The following is a 20376-nucleotide window of genomic DNA, read 5'->3' on the forward strand; positions in this document are numbered from 1 at the left end:
CATATGTGACACTAAGGTTGTGGGAGCATTTCTGGAACCCACTGCTGCACCAAGATGGCTAGCAATAGTGTAACTCCACAGGATGTGTCGTGAGCCACAAAACTGTATCCCACTAAATACAAACTAAATGTGTCTCCAACTCAGCTTCCCCTTAGCCACCCCAGAATGCTTTGGCCAACATCCAAGATGAGAAAAAAAAGGACAGGAAAAGTGAGAGTGGAAAGAGCCCGTGATCTTAACTAATTGCACTTACAGTATTTACTTTTGAAAATTTTATAAAAGCACATTGCTTTGCCCCTCCCAAGGTACCAGTTTTCATAAACCACCTCTGCTGCTCTGGCAGCCCAGCCAGTCTCCTTGCCCTTCCACACCCGGATTGCCGATTCCTGAGGACTGCAACCAGTCCCACTGTTTTCATAGTATCTATTGCCTGTCCTCAAAGTAGAACATGAGCTTCCCTTGATCAGTGCGTGCCCTGAGCACCTGAGGCGTAAGAAGAAAAGAAATGTGAAGTTCCACAGTCTAGTCTGTCGGGCTCAACTATATCATATACGCACACCATCCTTTATAAAATAAAACATAATGTTTCCCAAATATTCTGGTGCCTGTCTACCTTAAGGTTCATGTCATGTCCTACTGCTTTACTATGTCAAAGCTACATGTTTTCTTTTGGTTTCTGGAATGCCTCACTAACTTCTGCTTGTCCTTTTAAAATCTCAATTGAAATGTCATTTAATCAAGAGAAACCTTCTCCAACTCACAGACTGGGTTAGATTTCGTTGGCCTATGCCCTTGTTCTGTATAATTTATTTTTTGTGTAATTATGTGATCTCTCAGTATCACAATAGCATAAACTCCAGGAGGACAGGAACCCTGCTTATTTTGTCCACTGCCATATCTCTGGGATCTAGCATTCTTGGCTCACAGTATGTACCCAGGAAATATTAGTTGAATGAAAGAAATGAGTACCTGGGTCTAGAGCATGGAAGAGAGACCTGGTTAGGTGATTCAGATGGCAAGTTAACATACACATAATAAATGAGTCCATCACTTTCATCAATCATCCCAGTCTTCCTAGGTGAAGATGCAAGTCTGAGCATTATCACTTACAAGAGAGAGAAGTTAAAAAAAAAAAAAAATCGGGAACCTAAAACTAAAGAAAAACCAGGAACCAAAGAAAGAGAACATTTCAAGAAGGAAAGAGTAGCTAGTTTAGGCTCGGAGTAGATGTTGAGTAAGGACTGAAAACTGTCCATTAGATTTAGAAGGAAAAATTGTTAGTCTCTTTGGTTAGCAAAATCTCAAGCTTATTGTGAAAGAACTTAAGTTTTTTCCTTTAAAGAAATTTTGACATTATTTGTGATTAGAATCTGAGCTAATCTGATTCATTAAACATTCTAAACACTTCTGTAATTTTGCTTATTAAGATATTTTAAAATAGCAGTTGTTTTCCACTTATATTCTCAGACAGATGGATACTTTTTAGTCAAGGAGAAATATTCAAGTCACCAAAAAAAAAGACACTGAATAGTTCTATTCCTTTGTGAGTACAAAATATCAGTGGGAAATTGTGTAATTATGAGCACGCTTGGTATTTTAAACTGTTTTTAAAATAGAAAGTTTGGCTTTTACTTTTCCTCTTTGTCCTTTGTTAATCATTAAGAACTCTTTTTAAAAAAAAGACTAGGGCTTCCCTGGTGGCACAGTGGTTGAGAGTCCACCTGCTGATGCAGGGGACACGGGTTCGTGCCCTGGTCCGGGAAGATCCCACATGCCGTGGGCCCGTGAGCCATGACCGCTGGGCCTGCACGTCCAGAGCCTGTGCTCTGCAAAAGACTAAAATTTCTGTTAGTATCAAAACTGCAAAGCAGTGACTCGTATCTAAAATCATATTATTCATCTCTAGATCTAAGCAAATACAAACATAAATATTTTGCAAGCTACTCTTTTTGCTAATGGGTTTTGTTATTTTTCAGATACACCCTCAAAGATAATTCCAAAAAGCATACTGAAGTATGGGATCCTTCTCCAGAAGAAATTATTTCAAATGAAGTAAACAACTTAAATCCTGTATTTGCAAAATCTCTACCTAATGAGGATCTGCAGTCACTTTATTATAAGGAACTGCCTGTGTACATCTGCAATGTAGTGTCTCCTGAGAAGATTTATGTTCAGTGGTTATTAACAGAAGACTTACTTCATAGGTATAACATTCAAAGAAAACATTGTGTGTGTAGCTTTATTCTTCTTTCTGTATTTCGTTTCAAAGATCTAGAAGTCATAAATGCAGAATTTTAAAAGTACAAAATTATTTCAGCTAAATATTCACTAAAAAACCAGTTAAAAATATACAAATAATATTTTTACTGGTTATTTTCACTGTGTTAGGGTTTATAAATTCCACAAATGCTTACTGAGTGCCTATTATTTGACAGCCAGTATTATAGGTGTTGGGGATACAGTGCTAAAAACATGGACAAGCTTATGCTGTCATGGAGCTTAAATTCTAGTAGAGGGAGTGACAGTGAACAAAGTATTCAGTGCAGCAGATGATGATGAAGACGAGAAAGATCAAGCAGTGGGGGAGGAAGACCTCACAGAGTCAGTGACACTTGAAATGGACCCTGAAGGCAGGGAGGGAGGGAGCCATGAAGATGCCTGGGAGAAGCTCACGTCAGGCAGAGGGAAGAACTAGTTCCAGACCCTGCAGTGGAAATGTGCTTGGGTGTCCAAGGAAGAACAAGGTAGCCGGTTTCTTTGGAATAGAATGAGGGAGGGAGGGCAGTAGAAGACAGGGAGTCAGGGACTTGTACGTCACAAGAAAAGGTTTCGAGAGTTAACATTTTTTTTCTTTACATAGTTTAGGAGAAAAGATGGTCTCTGCTTATGAAAACTCAAAATGGGAACCTGTTAAATGGAAGAGCAATATGCACTGTGCTGTTAAGATCCCAGATGAAAATCAGTGGCAAAGGGGCCAGATCATCAGAATGGTTACAGACACATTGGTGGAGGTAAATGCAGCATTAAGAACATAATCATGAAAGTGAATGCATTTTGTATTTTCATCCAATTTTTATCATGCTTTTCAGTTTGCAAAAAAAAAATTTTTAAGCACTGTCTTTCCATAGACTTAATAAGTTATTGTTTTCATAGGTCTTGCTGTATGACGTGGGTGTTGAACTAGTAGTGAATATTAACTGTTTAAGAGAACTTCAAGAAAACCTAAAGACCATGGGAAGATTATCTTTGGAATGCTCTCTTGTTGATATAAGGTAGTTTTTAGCTGAGTAAATTTTCTCATTATTGAATATGATTTTAAATATGTTTCTTTTTGGATGGATTCTTATCAGTTTTGATTTTTCTGACATATTCTGAAATTTTCATAAGATCTAGTTGATCTGTCTAGTTAATTTTAAGGTTTTAAGCAGGAAAGAAGAACTTCCCTAGCACTCCAGTGGTTTAGACTCTGCACCTCCACTGCAGGGGGCGTGGGTTCAATACCTGGTCAAGGAACTAAGATCCCACATGCCGCATGGTGTGGCCAAAAAATTAAAAAACAAAAACAGGAAAGATAAAAATATGAAGTACATAATAAACTTTGGTGGTATCTAGAAAGAATTCAAACTGTTAAAAAAAAAACCCCTTGAGGCACACAAGCAGATAGAAATAAAAATGTATTTCATAAGCTTAAAATTGCATGGATAGCTAAAAATGTGTAAATTACCAGAAAGAGTGAATTAGGATTCTGGGAAATGGCAAGGTATAATTGTAGAGTCTGCTAGAATCCTACCATAAACACATAAACATGGATGCAAATCTGCAGACTGCATGGACAACATCTACAACGAAAGTAGGCAACACAAGCAGGTGGGGTGCTCCACAAACCAGACCCTGTGGTGTCACACTTGTGGGGGAGGATGGAGAGGGAAAGCTGCCTGGGGTCCTCACAGGTCTGAAAATAGGAATTGGCAACAGCATTTCACTAGAACACATGGGCCAACTTGAGCACAGCAACCAAAACTGAGACGCAGGGTGCTCTTTGTAGTTCAATGCGAGAGCTCTGTGACAGGCCGGTGTTTCATGGTACTGAAGCCTTCTTAGCCATACAAGCTCTCTTCCAGGACCCCCAGACAGAGGAGAATCTGCTGGGAAGAGAGCCTGATTTGAGCAAGGCAGACTGTGGGGCAAAGGAAAGAAAAGACGCAGATAAAAGTAGAGAGCAAGGTGTGAAGCCATGTTGTCTGTCACTTTGGGAGAACGACACAAGTCAGAGTTCCAGAGCCATGAAGCTCGGAAAGCAGTTGTGATCCCCCCGTTCTCCTGAAGTACAGGAAATTTTACTTCACTTAAAACATTAGTGAAAAGAAGGATAACAGTCGAACTCCTTACAAATTATTATGAGAAAAGAGAATTAGGAGCCAAATAATATCCCTAGAGGCAATGGAATCCACGAAAAAGACAGGCTTACAAAGCAGTAGTATTTCAAAGTAAACTAAAAAATTTAGAAAATGATAGACACTGTGAAGAACAACATAAAATAGAACTAGAAAAACTCAAATAAGATTGATTACAGAAAAACGAAGATTTGAAAAGAGATGATAGCACTCAGGAAGGAAAAGAAAATCATATCAGAATGTAGACTAAACTGGAAAAAACACAAAGCAAATAAGTAATAGAAAATGTCTTAAAGAGAAATACAAGGGACTTCCCTGGTGGCACAGTGGTTAAGAATCCAGCTGCCAATGCTGGGGACACGGGTTCGATCCCTGGTCCGGGAAGATCCTACATGCTGCAGAGCAACTAAGCCTGTGCGCCACAACTACCGAGCCTGCATTCTAGAGCCCACAAGCCACGACTACTGAGTCCGCATGCCACAACTACTGAAGCCTGCATGCCTAGAGCCCGTGCTCCGCAACAAGAGAAGCCACCACAGTGAGAAGCCTGCACACCGCAACAGAGTAGCCCCTGCTGACTGCAACTAGAGAAAGCCTACGTGCAGCAACAAAGAGCCAACGCAGCCAAAAATAAATAAATAAGTAAACAAATAAATTTAAATAAATGTTTAAAAAAAGAAACACAAGATCAAAAGAAGGGCAGATGTTTTTAATTTAAAAATCCAAAGGATTTAAAAGAAAACAAAAGATACCTAGACGGAGACCTAATATACATGTAATAGGAATGTCAAAGAACAAGACTAAAAGAAATAGATCAAAACAAATACTAAAAACCCAATTCAAAAAAGTGTCCCTAAAATACTGCTTTAAAAAATACATTGAAAAGGCGCACTGCCTATCTTGGAAAATCGGTTCAGGAATGCCAACACTGAGAGATTATCTAGTAAAATCATTGATTCACGAGAGATATAAAATAACATTGTCATCATCAACACTTTATGCCAGAAGGTAAGAGAGTAACATTCTAAAAATACTCAAAAGAAAATGGCAAGCTGTGGGTTTTATATCCAGCCAACTGACTTTCAGGTATTGGTAAAAAGACCACAAAATACTGATTTCATCACTCAGGGGATATTGTTTCCAGGAACGGTCCCTGTAAGAGAACAAGTTTTAGGTAACCAACGAGAGAGATTTTGACATAAGAATTGTGGTGAACATTACATTTATTTTACCAAAAGAACCAAGATTTAATGATAGTTATTAGGAAAACAGTATAGAATGCAAAGTAGATCAGCCACAATTTCAAAGAATGGAGGGAGAAAGGAGAGTATATGTGAGAAGCTGAATCAACCTCCTGTTGTCACATTGGTATTAACTAAGAGTAAGTACTTCAAATAAGTTGGGGAAAAGAGGTTACTAACAATATCAGTTTAACATTAGAACAACATTCATATTTTATGCAGACAAATCAGTAAAAATAGTAAAATGAAATTAACTATGTGGTGGTGGTATAGCCTCGCAGAGAGGAACTTTCTCAAGTGACTTTAAAACACAGTAAGTTGACTGTACGTGCTTACCAAAATATATCCTAAGGACAAGAAATAACTGCCCCCCCAAGTCAGCTGTTTTTATTAATCCCAAAGTTGGTTGTAGTGTTACTGAAACTGTTGTGTGTGTTTTGTGGGATAATTCAAAATAGTAATTATGTTACATATCATTAAGAACGGTTGTTAGATGGGAAAAATGTAAGATTAAGGTTGATTTACCTTGTACTCCTGATTTTGAATTCATAGTATCAGTAGAAACTGATAAGGTATTTTAATTATAAAAAAACATGTTATTTAGCCTTGTAACATGAAGGACCCAGTAGCAATGAGCCATGCTGGTGCACAAATTGTGGTCTCCAAATACCATTTCCCACTAAAAGAATTTAGTGCTCTTTGGGAAAATGTCTGATTCCAGGTCTTGGGAAGGAAATACACAGTGTGAGCCTAGAATATCTTGACCTAGCAAAAAGCAAGAAAGCTATAAATAAATAGATGGATGGATAGATAGATTATGACAACAGGACTCAGTAGCCAACCTGAATAAACTTCCACTGACCAAAGATGGGACAGTTTGAACAGCAGTAGGATGATTATTATGTTGTATCAAAGCATTTGATATGTTTAAGTCTCTAAATTCATAAAGTGATTTTTTAAAAAAAACATCACTTTTAGAGGATTCTAGGGAACTAGTTCATTATTCTGAAAATTGGTAAATAAGGGAAATGAGCATTTGTTTTTCCTGTACAGTCTGTGTCTTGAGATATCAATTAGGTGGTAAGGGAAAGTTGTTCTTTATAAGCATTCCTTCTAACAAAGGAAGAATGATATCATTGGAATACCACCATTTTACAACTCTTATATACTAAGGGATCTAGACATGATTGTTGGTGGCTGCTAACATCACAAAAGAGAATCAGACATTATGTACCTCCTGAGGGAAGTACACAGCACCATCTCTGAATAGTACTGCTGAAAAAAGAAATAGGCGAACCTGAATCTGATCGAGACTCTAGACCTAACTATGAATTTAAAGGAAATACAAGAGATGGATGAACATGTTAAACACCATGAGAATGCAGTCAGCTAAATTTAGACCATTGAAACTGCAAACCAACTCTGTTTATCCAACAGAAAATTACAAGGGAAAGAGATGGAAGGGGCACTAATGATACATATTGCCCATTCATGATGTATGGATTTTGTTTACCAATTCAGACTGTTTTGAAACATCAGGAAAAAAACACCATCTGAATAGTTGATCTTAAGAAATTATTAATTTTTAATGTGACAACAGTACTGTGGTTGTGTTTATTTAAAAAGATTTAGTTTGGGGGCTTCCCTGGTGGCGCAGTGGTTGAGAGTCCGCCTGCCGATGCAGGGGACACGGGTTCGTGCCCCGGTCTGGGAAGATCCCACATGCCGCAGAGCAGCTGGGCCCGTGAGCCATGGCCGCTGAGCCTGCGCGTCCGGAGCCTGTACTCCGCAACGGGAGAGGCCACAACAGTGAGAGGCCCGCGTACCGCAAAAAAAAAAAAAAAGATTTAGTTTTGGAAATGCAAGCTAAAATATTTTCAAATGAAATAATGTTAAATCTGGGACTTAAAAATAATTAGGGGCTTCCCTGGTGACACAGTGGTTAAGAATCTGTCTGCCAATGCAAGGGACACGGGTTCGATTCCTGGTCCGGGAAGATCCCACATGCTGCGGAGTAGCTAAGCCCGTGTACCACAACTACTGAGCCTGTGCTCTAGAGCCTGTGAGCCACAACTACTGAGCCCACGTGCAACAACTACCCGTGCTCTGCAACAAGAGAAGCCATCGCAATGAGAAGCCCGTGCACCACAACAAAGAGCCCCCACTCGCTGCAACTAGAGAAGCCCTCGTGCAGCAACGAAGACCCAGCTCAGACATACATACATACATACATACATACACACATAAATATTAAAAAAAATAATCAGGGATGGGAGTGAATACATGGGAATATGATGAAATAGAATTGGTCGTGTATTGACAATTGTCAAAGCTGAATGATAGATGAGATTTATTATATTCTCTTTGCTTTTGAATATGTTTGAAAACTATAATTGAAAAACAAATTGAAAATTTTTAAAGGTAAATTCACCAGATATTTTTTATTATATAAGTTTCAGCTGTACAGCATTATAATTTGACATTTGTATTCACTGCAAAGTGATCACACCACAAGCCTAGTTACCATCCATCACCGTTATAATTGACACCCTTCACCCTTTGCACCCATCTCCCAACTCCCTTCCCCTCTGGTAACCACTAATATGATTTCTGTATGTATGAGTTTGTTTCTCTTTTGTTTGTTGGTTGGTTTTTTAGATTCCACATATGAATGAAATCATGTGGTATTTGGCTTTCTCAGTCTGGCTTATTTCATTTAGCATAATATCTTCAGGGTTCATCCATGTTGTTAGAAATGTCAAGATTGCATTTTTTTTTTTATGGCTGAGTAGTATTCAGTTGTGTGTATATCACATCTCCTTTATCCATTATTCCATTTTATGGATCCTTAGGTTGCTTCCATATCTTGGCTGTTGTAAATAGTGCTGCAGTTCACATAGGGGTGCAGATATCTTTTTTTTTTTTTTTTTTTTTTGGCGGTACGCGGGCCTGTCACTGTTGCGGCCTCTCCCGTTGCGGAGCAACAGGCTCCGGACGCGCAGGCTCAGCGGCCATGGCTCACGGGCCCAGCTGCTCCGCGGCATGTGGGATCTTCCCGGACCAGGGCACGAACCCGCATCCCCTGCATCGGCAGGCGGACTCTTAACCACTGCGCCACCAGGGAAGCCCTTAGATATCTTTTTGAATTAGTGTTTTCAGGTTCTTCTGGTGAATACCCAAAAGTGGAATAGCTGGGTTATATAGTAGTTATTTTTTTGAGGAACCTCCATACTGTTTTCCAATAGTGCTGTACCAATTTACATTCCCACCAACAGTGCAGGAAGGTTCCCTTTTCTCCACATCTTTGCCCACACTTTTTATTGGTTGTCTTTCTGATAACAGGCATTCTAACAGATGTGAGGTGATACCTTCTTGTGGTTTTGATTTGCATTTTCTTAATAATTACTGATGTTGAACATCTTTTCATATATTTGTTGGCCATCTGTATGTCTTCTTTGGAAAAATGTCTATTCAAATCCTCTGCCCATTTTTTAATGAGGCTGTTTGGGGATTTTTGTTGTTGAGTTGTATACGTTCATTATAATTTTGGATATTAACACCTTACTGGATACGTGATTTGCAGAATATCTTCTCTCATTCAGTAAGTTGCCTTTTCATTTTGATGGTGGTTTCCTTTGCTGTGCAGAAGCTTTTTAGTTTGATGCAGTCCCATTTGTTGATTTACTTTCCCTTGCCTTTGGCATCAGATCCACAGAAATTGCTAAGCCTGAGGTTAGTGAGGATACTGCCTATGTTTTCTTCTAGGAATTTTATAGTTCAGTTCTTACATTCAAGTCTTTAATTCTTTTGGGGTTAATTTTTGTGCTTAAGATAGTGGTCTAGTGGTCTTTTTCATGTGGCTGTTCAGTTTTCCCAGCACCATTTATTGAAGAGACTATCCTTTCTCCATTGTATGTTCTTTGCTCCCTTGTTATAAAATAATTTTCCATATATGTGTGGGTTTATTACTGAACTCTCTATTATGTTCATTGATTTATGTGTCTGCTCGTGTGCCAGTACCATACTGTTTTGATTACTGTAGCTTTGTAGTATAGTTGGAAATCAGAGAGTGTGATACCTCCAGCTTTGTTCTTCTTTCTCTAGATTGTTTTTTGGACATTCGGGATCTTTTGTGGTTCCATACAAATTTTAGAATTACTTGTTCTAGGACTTCTAATACTATGTTGAATGAAAGTGATGAGAGTGGGCATCCTTGTCTTGTTCCTAATCTTAGAGGAAAAGCTTTCAGCTTCTCACCATTGAGTGTGATGTTAGTTATGGGTTTGTCATATATGCCCTTTATTATGTTGAAATACACTCTCCCTGTACCCACTTTGTTGAGAGTTTTTATCATAAATCGTGTTAAATTTTGTCAAATGCTTTTTCTGCATCTATTGAGATGGATTATATGGTTTTATCCTTCATCCTGTTACTGTATGTACCACGTTGATTAATTTGTGGGTGCTGAGCCATCCTTACACTGCTGGAATAAATCCACTTGATCGTGATATGTGACCCTTTTAATGTATTGTTTGCTAATATTTTGTTGACGATCTTTACACCTATGTTCATCAGAAATACTGACCTGCAATTTTCTTTTCTTGTGGTGTCCTTGTATGGTTTTGGTGTCAGGGAAATACTGGCTTCATAAAATGTGTTCAGAAGGTTTCTCTCCTCTTCAGTTTTTTGGAAGAGTTTGAGAATTCTTCAAAACATTTTTCTTTGAATGTTTGGTAGAATTCACCAGTGAAGTTGTCTACTCCTGGGCTTTTGTTAGTTGGGAGATTTTTTTATTACTGTTTCAATTCCCTTGCTAGTAATGAGTCTATTCACTATTTCTTCAGGATTCAGTTGCTAAGATTGTGTGGTTCCAGAAATTTATCCATTTCTCCTAGGTTGTCCATTTTGTTGGCATATAATTGTTAATAGTCTCTTATGATCCTTTGTATTTCTGTGGTATCAGTTGTTAACATCCCCTCTTTTATTTCTGATTTTATTTATTTGAGTCTTCTCTCTTTTTTTTCCTTGGTGAGTCTAGCTAAAGTTTTGTTGATTTTGCTTATCTTTTCAAAGAGGCAGTTCTTAGTTTTGTTGGCCATTTCTATTGGGGTTTTTTTTGCGGTGGGGGGGTCTCTATTTCATTTATTTCTGCTCTGATCTTTATTATTTCCTCCCTGCTACTAATTTTGGGTTTTGTTTATTCTTCTTTTTCTAGTTCCTTTAGGTGTAAAGTTGGTTTGTTTGAGATTTTTCTTGTTTCTTGAGGTAGGCCTAATTGCCGTGAACTTCCCTCTTGGAGCTGCTTTTGCTGTGTCTTGTAGATTTTTGGTATGTTGTATTTCTGTTTTCATTTGTCACTAGCTATTTGATTTCTCCAGTGACCTATTGGGTGTGCAGTAGCATGTTGTTTAATCTCCACGTTCTTGTGGTTTTCCCCATTTTTTTCCCTTGTGATTGATTTATAGTTTCATACCATTGTGGTTGGAGAAGATGCTTGATACGATTTCATTTTTCTGAATTTATTCAGACGTGTTTTGTAAACTAACATGTCATCTACCCTGGAGTATGTTACATGTGCACTTGAGAAGAATGTGTATTCTGCTGCTTTTGGATGGAATGTTCTGCATATATCTGTTAAGTCCATGTGATCTAACGTGTTATTTAAATCTGCTGTTTCCTTACGTTTTTGGTCTGGATGATCTATCCATTGGTGCAAGTGGGGTGTTAATGTCCCTTACCTTTATAGTATTGCTTTCAATTTCTCCCTTTAAGTCCGTCAATGTTTGCTTTATATATTTTGGTGCTCCTGTGTTGGGTGCATATACACTTATAAATGTTACATCTTCTTGCTGGATTGACTCCTTTATCATTATGTAATGCTCTTCTTTGTCTTTTATTACAATCTTTGTTTTAAAGTCTCTTTTGCCTGATATGAGTATAGGTACTCCAGCTTTCTTTTTATTTCCATTTGCATGGAATTCTTTTTTTATAACTTCACTCTCAGTCTGTGTGTGTACTTTCTTCTGATTAATTTTACTACTTTTATCTTTTAACCTTCATGCTAGCTTTATAAGTGATTGATCCACTACTTTTGTTATACCATCTTCAGTGAGATTTTTACTTTTGTATGTTTTCTTATTATTAATTAGTGCCATTTCTTTTCAGCTTAAAGAAATCCCTTTAACATTTCTTGTAGGGCTGGTTTAGTGATGACAAACTCCTTTAACTTTTGCTTATCTGGGAAACTCTTAATCTCTCCTTCAATTCTGAATGAAAACATTGCTGGGTAGAGAATTCTTAGTTGGAAGTTTTTTTCTTTCAGCACTTTGAATAGTCATGCCGCTCCCATCTGGCCTTTAAAGTTGCTGCTGAAAAATTTGCTCATTGCCTCATGGGGATTCCCGTGTACATAACAAGTTGTTTTTCTCTTGCTGCTTTTAGGATTTTCTCTTTATCCTTAACTTTTACCATTTTAATTATAGTGTGTCTTGATGTGATCCTTTGGGTTCATCTTATTAGAACTCTCTTGGGCTTCCTGGACCTGGGTGTCTGTTTCCTTCCTCAGATTAGGGAAGTTTTAGCCACTATTTCTTCAAATAATTTTTCTGGTCCTTTCTTTCTTTCTTTGTTGTCTTCATCTTCTGGGTCTCCTATAATGCAAATATTTATTCCACTTGTTGTCTCCAAAGTTTCTTATCTTCACTTTTTTTTTTTTTTTCCCATTTTGCTGCTCTGTCTGGGTGAGTTCCACTGCTTTGTCTTCTGCCTGCTGATTCGCTCTTTGTCTTCATCCTGTGTGCGGTTGAAGCCCTCTAGGGCATTTTTCATTCAGTTACAACTTCTGTTTGGTTCTTTCTTATATTTTCTGTCTCTTTGTTGAAGTTCTCATGGTGTTCATCCATTCTTCTCCTGCGTTTGGTGAGCATCTTTATGATGATGACTTTTCAGCCTTTACCAGGTCCGTTGCTTATCTCTGTTTTGTTTAGTTCTTTTTCTGAGGTTTTAATCTGTTTTTTTGGTTGGAACATATTCCTCTGTCTCCTCTTTTTGCCTAATTCTCTGTTTGTTCATATGTATTAGATAAATCAGCTCTCTCTTCCAGTCTTGAAAGAGTGGCCTTACTTAGGAGATGCTCAGTGGGACTCAGGGGTACAATCCTGCCTGGTGGCCACAGCCTGGCACTCAAGGGGTGTCCCCTCTGTGGGCTCTGTGTGCCCTCCTCTTGTGGCAGGGCAGCGGCTGCTGTGGGGTGCTGGTGGGCAGGGCTGTTGCTTGCATGGCTGTGAGGCCCAGCTGAGGCTCGGGTGGGCAGGACTCTCAGCAGGGCAGACCCGTTAGTGCTAATAGGTTAGAGGGAGAATTTCAGTGCTAGTGGTAGCAAGGTAGCCTGAGATCACAAAAAAAGGCTCCTGCTAGTGTCTCAGTCCCTAGGGGGCATCCCAGCTGGTTTCTCCCTCTCCAGCAAACGCTTTAAGATTTAGTAAGTGGGTCCTCTTCATGTGTGGCCCATGCCCTTTTCAATCTGGTGTTTTTGCACTTGTTTTTAGGTTGAGTGAGTTTGGGCACAGGCCCTTTAAGGGCAGGTTTTTCTGTTTACTACCAAGCAGGGCCCTCTGGGACTCCCTGGCACAAAGACTTTCTGTGTCCCCCATTTCTTTGATTACAGGAAATAGCTTTCATTCAGCCTCCATGACCTGAGTTCCAATGGGCAGATTCAAACTGTTGTTAATTAGGGAAGGGAGGGGATGCGAGACCAGGGAAAAACAGTCAAGAGAAACAGTAGTGCAGCCTTGGGGAGGGTCCTGGTTCCCCATCAGTGGATAAACAACAATATCTTTGAGCTGTTTTGGAGATACTGAAACCCCCTCCAGGTGGGAGAAGTTAACGATTAATGATAGTATGCTGCCCACAAGCATGTAGACCCCAGACCAGTTGGAACCAGTGAAGGTTGATGATGCTGACGCTGACATATGTCTCTACCAACCCATCAGAAGAATGTCCATGTGATCACGCCTTCTTTGAACGATTTTTTTTTTTTTTTTTGGGCTGCATCAGGTCTTCATTGCTGCATGTCGGCTTTTCTCTAGTTGTGGCGGGCAGGGGCTACTCTTCGTTGCAGTGCACAGACTTCTCATTGTGGCTTCTCTTGTTGTGGAGCACGGGCTCTAGGTGTGTGGGCTTCAGTAGTTGTGGCACACGAGCTCAGTAGTTGTGGCTCGCAGGCTCTAGAACGCAGGCTTAGTAGTTGTGGCACACGGGCTTAGTTGTTCCACTGCATGTGGGATCTTCCTGGACCAGGGCTCGAACCTGTGTCCCATGCATTGGCAGGTGGATTCTTAACCACTGCACCATCAGGAAAGCCCCGAACCATTACTATAAAACTTCTCACTGTCCTCTCCAAGTTGGAACACATAGTTTTTCGAGGCAGTAGCCCTCTGTTTCCCCCTTTGTTTGGCAAAGTAATAAAGCTATCCTTTTCTACTTCACCCAAAACTCTGTCTCCAAGATTCAGTTCAGCACCAGTGTACAGAGAAGCTGAGCTTTCAGCATCATGTTCTCTGCAGTTCTGTAGTTTTCCTGGTCATATTTCCTATTGGTTTTCAAAGCCAGGTGTTCCGGGGACTCTGTCCTGTACAGGATCTAGAGGTCGTGATGCCAAGTGAAGGGTATTTCCTATACTCAAAAAAATGGGAGACACAAAGTTTTTGTGCCCAGGAGCCCTACAGGGCCCTGCTCAGTATCAGTTGGCATGCCTCATGTAGAGCTCAGCTCTCTCCCTCCTTTGTGGTCCCTCCTGATTCTGGATCGCTGCAGCTGGGGCGTGGGTCTTTCCTTGGCGAGAATGTGTCTCTGTCTCTCCTCCCTATCTTGATGCTGTCCTTTTCCCTTTGTTGTGGAGGCTCTGTTCATTGATAGAACAGAATTCTGTCAGTCCCTTAATTGTACCCAGTATTGTAGAGCAGCAGTCCCCAACCTTTTTGGCACCAGGGACCAGTTTCATGGAAGACAATTTTTCCATGGATGGGGTGTGTAGTGGGGGGTATATTTCAGGTGGTAATGCGAGCGATGGTTCAGGTGGTAACACGAGAGCGATGGGCAGCGGCAGATGACACTTTGCTTGCTCGCCCGCCACTCACCTCCTGCTGTGCAGCCCGGTTCCTAACAGACCGTGGACCAGTCCACACCCTGGGGGCTGGGGACCCCTCTTGTAGAGAATGCATTCCTATTGACACCTTGAATTATGTCTTATGGACTGTAATGGAATACCACTGTTTCAGGAGTCTAATAATAGCTAACCTTAAGCATGTCTAGACCCTGTATTAATTGCCTTAACAGGCATTATTTTACTTAATTATCACAGCAGACCTTTAAGCTATAGATAAAAAGTATTATTTAAAGATAAGGAAATTGAGTCTTCAAGAGGTTAAATATTTTATAATCCAGAGTAATACATCAAACTGTTGAACTAGGATTATTAAAGTTCTGATTCTGGAACCAGAGTTCTAACCACTATGCTTTACTACCCTTCTGAGAAATCTTTTTTATAGATTTCTTTTTATTGTGGTAAAATATACATTAACATAAAATTTATCATTTTTAAGTGTACAGTTCCATGGCTTTAAGTAATGGAACCTTTACCACTGTCCATCTCCAGAACTTTTTTATCTTTCTCAACTGAAACACAAAGTTTTATGGATACATGCCATAGATTTTTTGAAATGTTGTGAATACTTTCAGATGTTCAAAAGGTAATATTTTAAAGTGTGTATTCTTAATAAATCATAGGAAAACCTTAATGATGCTTGTATGCTAATAATAATAATTATTATTTATTTATTATAAATAAAAAACGATAACTAATTCAAGGCGTCACTGATAATATAAGCTTCTTAGCTCATAGAAACACTGTTTGGGCTTCTTAATAAATAGTTTTACTAAATCCTATTTGGTCAAACTACATATACAGTTGATTTCTTTTTCTTTTTTTTTTTTTTTTTTGGCGGTACGCGGGCCTCTCACTGTTGTGGCCTCTCCTGTTGCGGAGCGCAGGCTCAGCAGCCATGGCTCATGGGCCTAGCCGCTCCGCGGCATGTAGGATCCTCCCGGACCGGGGCACGAACCTGTGTCCCCTGCATCAGCAGGCGGACTCTCAACCACTGTGCCACCAGGGAAGCCCCACAGTTGATTTCTTTAGTTCACTCACATAAACCATTCAGTGTGAAAAGATTGGCCACATTGCTTATTTACTCAGAGGATGGGGCAGCGCTAATGAAACTCCACATCTAGAAGCCTTTTCTAGAGAGCCTTCAGAGCCTGCAGTATTTACTTATAATCTCTTTAGTGGTACTAGTTCTTTATTCTTTGGGGGTGGATTTGATGGTTAGAAACATCTAAAGTCACTCAGTTTCGACTTTGCAAACGAAAATAGATGATGAAGTTGATACTCTGCTCTTCATTGATTTGTCAAATATTTATTGAACACTTTTTACCATGATTATTAAAAATAAATTTTCTAAAAATAATTGAGGCTAATATTCATGGGTAGTAATACAAATTAGCTTTAAATTCCAGAAAAAATCTTCCAAAAATATTTGGGCAGAGAAATCATCATTACAAAGGGACTGTTTGTATTTCCATTAAATATTTTTGGTGTGCCTTCTGTGAGCTGGGCACTATGCTAGGCATTGGAGATATGATGGACATAACACATACAACACATAATATACAGATGACCCTTAACTCAGGTTTGAACTGCACGGGTCCTCTTATACATAAATGGTAAATACATACTATGGCACTACATGTCCGTGGTTGGTTGTATCTGGATGCAGAACTACAGATATGCAGGGCCAATTGTGAAGTTACACACAGGTTTCTGACTGCACGGGGGGTCAGCACCCCTAACCCCCACATCGTTCAAGAATCAAATGTGTGTACACATAACACAAAATACACCATCCCTGCTCTCTGAGTTTATAGTGTAGTTAGCATATATGAAATGTATATACTAGCTTTAAAAAACTTAAAACACATCTACTTTTTTAAGAGTTCTCAGTGTAGCTTCAGAACAGATGTACATAAATAACTTAGCATGTAATTTGGGCCGTAGCTAGAATAGAGGGATGAATAAAAGGCTATGAAAATGGGGAAGAAAATTGTGAGAATAATACAAAGCCATGTTTAAATTGACTTCTCACTACATATGTAGTTGGTTGAAATATATTTTTATATGATGGTTCTTTTATGTTTCTATATCCTATGCTATTTGTTATAAAACAAGTTGTCATTTTTTGTTTTAGACCAGCTGGTGGGAGTGACAAATGGACAGCAACAGCCTGTGACTGTCTCTCGTTTTACCTCACTGGAGCCGTAGCAACCATCGTCATACAAGTGTGTGAACAGGTACAGTAGATGTGTACTGGTTATTTCATTGACATTTTCTACAAAAGCATTTATTTTGTTGAGAAAATAATAGTAAGCTATTCGGATTTTTTTTTTTGGCTGCGTGGCATGTGGGATCTTAGTTCCCCAACCAGGGATCGAACCTGTGCCCCCTGTAGTGGAAGCGTGGAGTCCTAACCACTGAACTGTCAAGGAATTCCCTATTTGGATATTTTTTTTGCATCATTTTTTTTGGTCTTCAAGTTATCACGCCTGTTTGGGAATTCGCTGGCAGTCCAGTGGTTAGCACTTCATGCTTTCACTGCCAAGGGCCCAGGTTCTGTTCTTGGTTGGGGAACTAAGATCCTGCAAGCCACACGACCTGGCCAATAAAAAACACTGTAACGCCTGTTTCATAATAGATACGTACTGTAAATGATTATATGAGTGAATCAAAACATTTCTAAACTAATATTCTTGAGTTGATAATTTGCATATTAAAAACCAGAAGGTATGTATGCTAGAGTGCAGTTCTGAAGCCTTTGATATTCTTTACGAATTGGTAGTTAGGCTTCTAGTGAAATCATATTAACTGTACATCATAAAAGGTGTTTGTATGAGTGCCGATTTGAGAAGAGGATACATATATAGGACATGTCCTTTCAGAACACTAAGAAATATTCCTTGTCTCCTTAACTTTTTTCTAATTTGATACATTTTATTGCATTAATGATTAGAATTTTCTTGTAAGTCTTTCCATGTTAATTTTTTCTTTGTGTACTTCCCCCATTTTTATAATAACGTATAAAACAGAATATATGTTTTGTAGTTCTTTCTTTGGCTTTTCACAGCAGAAGAAAGGCACACCTGTGAAAATATATTTTAGTTCTATAGTTACAAAGAATTCAGGAGAATAGAGAACTTGTAATTGAGGATGTTTTCCTCCTCCCCAATCTGGGATGGAAAACACAGTTTTCAGTCGTCCTTTTTTCTCCTCCGCTTGGTATTTTTCCCCTGGACAGTGAAGTCTTCCTGATAGACTTCACAAAACAACTGTCTTTCTCTGATGACTGTCTTCCATGCTGTTTTCTCTCTGATATGTTCCGATATCAAAATTACTTGTTTGGGAATTTTTCTTTCTGGCATGGAGAAATGTGGAGGGAATACCTGTGAAAAGTGTAATGTTTATACGAAGTTGCGTTTTTGTGTCTCATATTTACTCTGCTCTTAAATCACTGCAGGAAAACAACACAACATGGCCATTGCCTGTGAAAATTTTCTGCAGAGATAAAGAAGGAGGGTTTGTTGATGTCTCCAAATATTTGATTAAAAGGGGTTTGGCTTTGAGAGAAACGAGGTATAGACTATTTTTTTAAAAAAGCATTTTGTGATGGAGGCTTCTTATGTGCCTGTGTAAATGTTCGTATCTGTGTGTGCTCAGACATGAATTGCCTCTTGTTTGCTCTTAAAAATGATTTATAACCTAATCCTGAGGAGCCAGCTTAGAAGTAAATTCATTCAGAATTGCTAAATGTTTAAATCCCTAGACATTTTTGCTTTTATACTTCCCCCTTTGCTCTGGCATTTATCAGTACATTTTAAACTAAAGGAAAAGAGAATTACACAGTGGGTACCAGATCTGAACCCTTTGGCCTCATTTGCTTAAGCAGAAATGTTTAAGCTTTATGTTGGAAATTCTGGTAGGTATATACCAAAATATATTTGTGTGATATAGGTAGCAAATGAGTAGAAATGGGTAGCCAAAAAAGTAATTGAACAATATTTACATGTAAAGATCCTTTCAGATACTAAATTTGGGGTTTAAATACCTTTGATCCAAGGGGAGAAGGATCAGGATATCACTGTAACTCTAGTTTCCTCTTTATCTTTTTCCTTCTAGAGGTAGAGGTATATTAGAATTGCAGATACATGTTCCAAGTGGTCACCTTCTACCATACGTGGCCAGATCTCTTTTTTTTATCTTAGATTATTATACCTTACCTTATTTGGATCAGGACCCCAATCTTGATGAAATGGAAGGAGAATGAGAGATCAGAAATAATACGGAACCCGAGGTAGTTGGCCAGGTGTGGTAGATGCTGACTTCACTGCCTGGGCCTTGGCAGTTAGCCAGGCTCTGCATCTAGTCCTGCATTCACTGACTTCAGGCTAACACAGTTCCTCGCTGAAAGAAATGTTAAAGTGAAAAATGCTGGGCAAGTTTATATTAACTAACAATATCTGCCACTAATTTAATGTTCTTTTCTACTTTTCTGGCACTAAAACTACTACCTCAAGGCTGGGAGTGATGAGGGAGCGGTGTTAGTTGAGGAATTATGCAGCTATTATCTTATCAGTGCTCATTTCCTTTTGAAAGAAAGAAAATACAGGAAAGTGGAAGAAACAAAAATCTGCCATCATTTTTCTAAGATAAAAATGTTAATATTTCCTTCTAGGGTTTTTTATAGGCATTTTTTTTAATTGGAAGGGAATAACAGGAAGTAAAGCAATTATGAATGAATATAGCATGTGTTGCCACTAACACTTAATATCTGAATAGTATGGAAAAACTGTATTTTTTAAGGGACTCATTATCTTTGTATTATTTTATGAATGTTGATAACTTGCCACATGTATGATCTGTCTTTGGGCTAAACTAGAATCAGCTTGAAGCTGTTGTATTTCCCAATAACACCTAGTTAATTGTATGATACTTGGGATATACTTAATAGATTTTAAGAGAGAATAGCGTGTAAATATGGGATAGTAATTTAATGCATTTAAGTGAAATTATATTGCTTTATTATCATCAAGCTCATGCATAATTTAAAATAATTTTCGTTATAACTTAAAGTATGCTCATTTTTATGTAACAGATTAGACTAGGATATCCTAGATTAATTAGACTAGACTGATCCTTCAAGTATATTTGAAGGATTTTTTATATTGTTTTCCCAGAATTTTTTTATTTGCTCATGGTTAGATATATTCTTTTTTGCATGTTACAGAACTAATAAATTACATAACAACCATTCATTATCCCAGAAGTCTCTGGAAATCCCACTGGTACAAGGAGAGTCAGTGGTTACTAAGTGTATTAAAATTAACTCTGACCCTGACAAAAAAGCTGCTGATATTCTCAGTGAACACGAGGTGTCTGAATTTAAGGAGAAAATTCTAGAACCAAGAACCACTGGATGCTATAAACCACCAGCTATTCCTAACCAGAAAGTATTTGAGGCAGTAGTCAGCTGCATTGGTGATGATGGAACTATATTTGTGGTACCTAAATTATCAGGTAAGATCTTTCATATTATGCAGTATTCTGTACAAGTGGTCGCTTTTACTACTAGAGAATT

The 20376-nt window shown here is 38.7% G+C and overlaps 1 protein-coding gene across 7 annotated transcripts in view; it reads left to right on the forward strand.

The window, feature by feature from the left end:
* RNF17 (ring finger protein 17) overlaps positions 1–20376 on the forward strand; it is a 124368-nt gene that overhangs the window by 66623 nt on the left and 37369 nt on the right. For all 7 annotated transcript variants that reach the window (XM_060287744.1, XM_060287743.1, XM_060287745.1 and 4 more), the window contains 6 exons: positions 1977–2204; positions 2861–3011; positions 3154–3272; positions 16936–17038; positions 18259–18374; positions 20026–20315. In XM_060287744.1, the coding sequence (XP_060143727.1) occupies positions 1977–2204; positions 2861–3011; positions 3154–3272; positions 16936–17038; positions 18259–18374; positions 20026–20315 (1007 nt within the window). The remainder of the gene's footprint in view (positions 1–1976; positions 2205–2860; positions 3012–3153; positions 3273–16935; positions 17039–18258; positions 18375–20025; positions 20316–20376) is intronic.

The sequence above is a fragment of the Globicephala melas genome, chromosome 18 (assembly GCF_963455315.2).
Source record: "Globicephala melas chromosome 18, mGloMel1.2, whole genome shotgun sequence".
In the NCBI taxonomy this organism is placed as follows: Eukaryota; Metazoa; Chordata; class Mammalia; order Artiodactyla; family Delphinidae; genus Globicephala; species Globicephala melas.